Below are 6,903 nucleotides of genomic sequence, written 5' to 3'. Positions count from 1 at the left end.
TAGCTCGTATGGATAGTACAAAAGATTTTGAATTTCTTGAAAGTCAGTTATTCTGTCAATTTTCTTATAATTGATTGTACAATTAAAAGCAAGTATCATGGTTTACTTTTTAGGTTTTTGTTTCCAGGTACCTAGGCCTTTCTTATCCCTAACCTGATTTCCATTCTCTTCTACTTTCTATTGTGACATCCAAGCAATGAACTCAAGCTGGTATGTGTCCGCCCACTATGGCCAGAGGCATATATAGAAAAGTTCTACTGGAATAGTAACATGCACTTAAAATGCATCAAAATATCTGCTCTTGTTTTATTTTCCTGAAAGGCATGGTTCTCATTCTTTGGCCATGCCAGTGTTACAGAAAACAATATCTTTCACATCAATAAGAATCTCATAACTAAACTTCCTATACCAAAGTTCTGAAGAGAAACAATATTCAGGACTAAGCACTTGAATAGACATAATTTGAAATAAAACAATTACATTTAGTGATATGGAATCTACAAACAGTTTGAAAAAAGCATAAAATATTAAAATCTAATGACAAAATAAGAGCAAAAACATCACAATAAAAGTTTTCATGTGAATCTTTGTTGATATTTATAAAAGCTAATAAAGCTATTAAGTGAACTGAAACCCTTGGTATCTTAGCAAATCCTTAATGTTATACTTTGTCTCAACTGTCCTATAAATTCTATTATACAATAATATGATTTATCTCAGATTGAACATTCTTGTTGAGATGTCTGAAGTTGGCAAGCAAACTCTTCAGCTACACCAAATCATGGATTCTTATTGTTACAGTTATCACATTCTGAGCTCAGTAACCATACCTAAGTTTATGCTAAGTGAACATCTAAAATCAATGATTAACATTATTTCTTTCCTTCTTTGATGTATTTCAGCAGGTTGTCAGCTTCATTGCTGTCCTTGACCCTAATCAGATAGTTAAGCGGTTTTGTATTGTCACCATCTGTTGCTTTCATGAATATAGGTGGGTTTGGAACAGAGACAATGGAGACATTGTTCTTACCAACCCTGCCTGCTGGTATACTGTCACTAACTGAAATATTTAATAGTACTTTTCCACCAGCAGTCTCCATTCTAACAAGCAGCTGTATTTTTTCACTCAAAGGCTTCAGATACAACATGCCAACACCAAGCTCTTTCCATTCTGTTCCTTTCTTGAAAAACAATTTGCATCTTGTTGTATAGAAAGAATCGTCTTCGATTATTCTGTGAAGGTAGAAGTAAAAGATGAAAGAAAGTAAAACGCAAACCTGCAAAATAAGTAAATTATAAAATTAAATAACTTAACTTAGGTGGTTTCTTATTACTACTAATATCACAATTAAGTATGACACATTACTATCAATTATATCACAATTAATAAATGATTTCTATTCCACACACCGTGCAAATGAACATTTAATATCCTATTTCAAAAGGTATATCTGAAATAATTTTTGGGGCCACAGACTATAATTTTTCTATGAACATTGAAAGCAGGGGAAAAAAATGCTAATGGGCTAGCCTGTAAATGTCCCAGTTTTTAAAACTCTTACTTGCACAATAACACTCCTTTTCTTTTGTTAGGCTGTTTAATTGTTTTGAATATATATCAAGATGTGCCTCAAATCTCCTTTGGGAAATCTCATTCAATTTGCAATCAAACATTCTAATTTTTGTTTACAATATTCTTACATTTTTTGATCATCCTTTTCACCATCTTCATCTTCTGCTTCTTCCTTATCTTCATTTTCTCTCTCATTTGTTTTAAATTCTAGAACTATTGTGAACACAAAAAAGAAATTTAGGAAAATACTGATACCAACGGAATCCTTCGTTATTGCCAAATGTTTGAATTGCATGGAAACAACTGCTTTAAAAATGGTAGCAGACCATGGTATCTCCAATCTAACATTTCTTGTTTATTAAATGGCTGGTGATTATATTTTTAGAACGATCAATTTGACAACAAACCTTGAAAAGCATTATAAAATACCCCTATGTATGAAAAAACAAGATTGTCAAAAATCTTATGAGGTATCACTTCAAGAGCCAGGCTACTTCCAACAGTTTTAAATTAGAAAAGGCAAGAATATTTTTACTATTATCATTACTTCACCTTGATTATTTTCACATTAATTTCTAGCTGAATAGTAATCAATCGACTTTTCTATAACTTGCTACAGCCTTTTGGTTTTAGCTCATAGCTAAAAGAATATTGCAACAGTGTGGTATTTTTTTGGAAGGTGGTTCATAGTGTAATAAAAGAAAGTAAACATATATTAAAAGCCAAAGTAGCTTGATACAGGCCTGGCCATTTGAGACAAGCTCTGATGGCCTCAGTGTCTCCTAAATTGCTAGAGAATAGTGATCAATTACCTGCCACTGCACAAATTTTTTAGTCAACTGCCTGCCTTACACTTTTATTGCCATTCTAAGCTAATCAATGTTTGACACATCTTAAGCATCTTTTCATTTGGGATACCATAACTTGTTAATATTAATCTGAAATTTGTCTTTCTGTGATTTTACAAGGTCCTGTCTATTCATTTTCAAATATTTCTTAAAATGTAGATAATCTTGTCTATTCTTTAAGATTTAATAAGCATCAGCTTCCACTGAGGACAAATTTTGGTATTAGGAAGGACAGTAGATAGAGCTTGTTATTCATTTTGTTCTGCTGCAGAAAGGACTTGCTATACAATTTCTGGTTTTTAGGACCTTTTTGTCTTTCACAATTCTTTCTATCTGCCCTAGTTATTTATAAATGATTTCAAATATAAATGATAAGAATAGAATAAATACCTGAAAAAGTTGCCTGTGTATTTCCTAGAAAAGTAGGGACCAATGTTGATTTGCCTGCTGTGACTTCATTTGCCTTTGTGATGATTGGCAAACAAGTTGTTGCTTCAGATTGCATTGATTTGGCTGGACTATTATCACCTTTATTGAAATTATTTGCTACTGCTTTGCTTGTTTCTTCAACTGATTTCCCATACTTTTTCTCAATATCATTCATGTGTTTTGTGTAGTCTGCAAAAACTGGTGTTAAGTCTATGAGTGGATTTTCATCAATATGCTTCTTTATCCAGCTAAGAACACTCACATTTAAAGCTGTGATCTGCTCAGCATACATTTGACCTGACTCTGAACTTTGAGGACTTACTTGTTTTATATTTTCATCAACCTTTTGAGAACCATTTGTTTTCATCAATCCAGGCATCATAGTTCCTGTTGATAAGTTGCTAAATAGAGTTTTACTTTCAGTTTGTTTTGCCATTTTACCAAATAAGTTCAAGCTTTGTCCAGATTGGTAATCTTCCTTCTTTAGAAATGATGCACCAGAAAGGTCTGCTGACTCTTTTCCAAATGAAATGGCAGAAGCTTGAGAAAATGGATTCTCTGATGAAGCATTGCTGGGTTCCATGGAGGATGCTAACTTTGGTACATTTGAAGCTTTAAGACTTGATAATATACTGAATGGATTTGATGATGGTGCCTAAAACAAATCAATTATATCAATAATAATAAGAAGCATATCAAAAGGTGGAACCTAATTAACAAGGTACAAAAATTACAGCCACTTTTCAGCACTGCCACCTTGAAGGATAAATTTTGAAGAACACCAAATTTTGAATGAAAGATACAACATTTTGTTAGAAACATAACTGGTACCTTGTGGAGAAATCTTTCCATAAAGCATATTCAACACTGAAACATTTGCATTTTACAAAATTTGCATACCTCAGTTTGATCAATTCTTCTCTTGGCTTTCTTAATTCTATAAATGTACAAGGTTTATCAAAATATTTCACAGACAATTATTGAAAGCAGATTGCTTTTTCAATTGTGTATAGAATTAACTTGGGATAGTCTGAATGGAACAAAATAATAATTCAACAACCTGGACAATTACTCACTTTGCTGATGAATAACCTTAATTAACATTGTACCAAAACTTTTTTAAAAAAATGCCAATCCAAAAAACTTAGTGAAATTAAAGAGGTCTATAATTTTCCTGGAACCAAAGAGGAATTTTTTTTGCAAAAAGTAAATGGCTTTAAAAATTCAAAATGAAATGATGTTTATGCAACAAGAATAAATTTGTTACATTTGAGGTATAGTTATTTGAAATATGAAGCATCATCGGGCCATCTTAGGAATCATGCCTTTGCAATTCAGATTATCAGAGACCAGCATTTGAGTGCTTCTGTGTGGTGTTGACCTTGCTCTAACCCACGTGGCTGGGGTTTCAATATACAAAAAACTAAACCAACTTTGTCATGCAATCACCTTGTACCTGATAGATAACCAACTTTGTCATTTCTCAACTTTTTAAACGCAAACAACTACATGAAGTGCCAGGTGCATGCAATTATTAGAAGGTGAAGAATATGCTTCCTTGAAAACCTGCAATACTTTCAAATTTAAAGTGAAAAAGTTAAAAAAGTAACAAAAGCTGATTCACAGAGATCATTTTAAGGCATGAAGTTCTGAAATAAACAAAATCAATGACTTACACCCTTCTAGCCATGACATCATCTGCTGCTTTGGAGAATGCTTTGCCCTTTTAAAGAGAAAATATGAAACAGTCCAAATGAGCAAATTTTTCTGTAGTAGTATACCTTAAAGTTACAGTTGCTTGTGACGAATTTATTTTTTATTTTAAAATAACAAAGATTAAGAAAATTTGGCCTTGATATTTGGGAAGAAACAAGAATCAAAGGTTATTGTGAAAAAACATAACAGATGGAGACAACTTTATGCCCCAGGGAGTGTTGTTCCAGAAATTTGCACCTGCAAATCTAATAAACTTTTGCAAGGCCTTCCTATGTATCACAAAAAATATCAACTTTTGAAGTCTGCCTTGTTTTATACTATCAGAGGCATGTATCCAAGACCAAAGCACAGCCCAAAGCCATTCTAATAAGCCGCACAAAATTAGAAGACATCCAGAGCTCCTTCACCCTGCTTTGTAAAATTTATTTGGATTTTGGAACATATTAAAAGCAATTGTTTTAAAATAGTTGGTATTCATGAATACCTTTAATACCCCAGTGTACCACCCATGTTCTAACTAAATAGTAGTTTTTGAAAAGTCATTGTCATCTGCAGCAAAATGTCATAAGGAAGCATCATTGATCACATCTGCGCAAAATGTATACCAGAATTCATACTCTGGAACCATTCATGCAGTGATCATTGCATGTTTTTGTTAGTTGTGATTTGGCATGCATTTGTCTGAGGTGAACATTGGTGAGTGCAAATTCATAAGAGAAACTTATTTTGACAAAAGTCCTGACATTTTAAAAGAGATGCAAATACATTTTTTACCAATTTATGTTTTAATATGTCTTTAAAATTCTTTATTTTCACCCTTCCTGCAATATGGAATTTTAGTTTGGGGTCTTACATATGAAACTTAAATCAATCCAGTGTTCTTATTACAGAAAAGGGTTATAAGGGCAATTTATTTTTAACACGTTACTTCACACTCTACTCCTATCTTTTCTGATTTAAAACTCCTAAAACTACATGATCTTTTCAGTTAAAATTGCTATGTTTTGTATATGAATCTGTTCATAAAATCTCTCCTATTTGCTTTCATAGTTTCTTTAAATCTTTGGAATCTGTTCATCAATATTGTAAAAGACAGGCTGGCAAGGATGATATTTTTCTAACTCGGAAAAACACCAGTCAATATGGTCTCAGATCAGTATGCTTCCATGGAGCAAAGCAGTGGAATGTCATTCCTGTAGACATAAAAAGGTCACCATCTGTTAATGTCTTTCGTCTAAAACTCGAAACCTGCTTTTTTGATAAGAATTGATATGTGTATCATAGACAGCTCACAATTTACCCATAGATTCTAAAACTATTATCTGAAAAGGCGGTGCTCTCTCCTCGATTAGCTTTGCTATTGAGAGAGTTCCTCCTTAAAAATTCCCTCCCCCTCATACAAATCCTCTAGTGTCATGTATCTTTCTTTAATTTTGTGTGTATTGTCTTATGTAGTTATTCAAATTGTAGTGAAGTATGTTTAATTTTAGGGTCTTTGTATGTAGGTGAATTTAAAATGAAATTAACTGAACTGAATGGAATGAGCACTTGTCGTGTGATATCCTAGTTTTCTATTTTGTTTAACTTCGCGGGTAATATTTTGCTTAATACCCACGCAAGTGAGCAAGCAAAGAACAGAGTCTCTTTGTGCCAACAACGGCCTATTGAGCAAGAAAGTACTGTACCGAAATAGGCCAACCACGCAAAACCGAGCTTAAACGGATCCAGGTCAAGGAACAGAAAAATCAAGGGGAGCAAAATCCCCAACTTACATCATTTGCTTTCTCACTATCATCTTGTTCCCCTTCGTCGTCAAAATTTTCGGCAGTTAACTGATATGCAGCAGTTCTCTTTGACATGACTTTTCTTTATAATTCCCACACATACGAATCAAATACCGAGAGCAAACTTAGCCGCCAAAATCTACCTTTGAAATTGAAAGCCTACTTCAAAATTGCCTTCGTCGCTCCATCGCCGAGGCTACAGCCTCAATTTCACGAGCGCACGTGTGGAACTATGGGTGTAGCAGTCACTGATGTTTTTTTAGATCAGTGGTAGTAGTGCGGTAAAACCCCAAAAATGTTCTTGTTAGCACATTTATGGAGAGTAGATTTTTTCAAGAAAATTTGGAAAGTTTAATTTGGGGCTTACAATAACCAGGCAGTAAATTGTAAGTGACTCAAGGCACAATATGCCAGCAATTAATCGATCAATTATGGTCGATGGATCTCGGCTTTTTGCTATTTCTAATACCAGTATCTAAATTGTTATTATTCCTTGATGTTTTTTGCGTATAAAAAATAATTTGGGAGTTGTTGCGTCTACAGTAAAGCCATT

General features: G+C 33.4%; 1 protein-coding gene across 1 annotated transcript; it reads right to left on the bottom strand.

Moving 5' to 3' along the window:
- Window positions 1-440: 440 nt before the first annotated feature.
- On the bottom strand, window positions 441-6,554 carry LOC135695526 (nuclear pore complex protein Nup50). The gene is made up of 6 exons (XM_065214643.2): window positions 6,339-6,554; window positions 4,527-4,573; window positions 3,751-3,787; window positions 2,812-3,505; window positions 1,702-1,786; window positions 441-1,233 (listed from the first exon to the last, which is right to left on the bottom strand). Exons 1-6 carry the CDS (start codon window positions 6,423-6,425, stop codon window positions 873-875), a joined length of 1,311 nt encoding a protein of 436 aa, XP_065070715.2. The 5' UTR covers window positions 6,426-6,554; the 3' UTR covers window positions 441-872.
- Window positions 6,555-6,903: the final 349 nt, after the last annotated feature.

The sequence above is a fragment of the Rhopilema esculentum genome, chromosome 2, assembly GCF_057945365.1.
Source record: "Rhopilema esculentum isolate cy_ngs chromosome 2, ASM5794536v1, whole genome shotgun sequence".
In the NCBI taxonomy this organism is placed as follows: Eukaryota; Metazoa; Cnidaria; class Scyphozoa; order Rhizostomeae; family Rhizostomatidae; genus Rhopilema; species Rhopilema esculentum.
The sequence above is the reverse complement of the archived record's forward strand: the minus strand, read 5'-3'. Positions and strand labels throughout refer to the sequence as shown.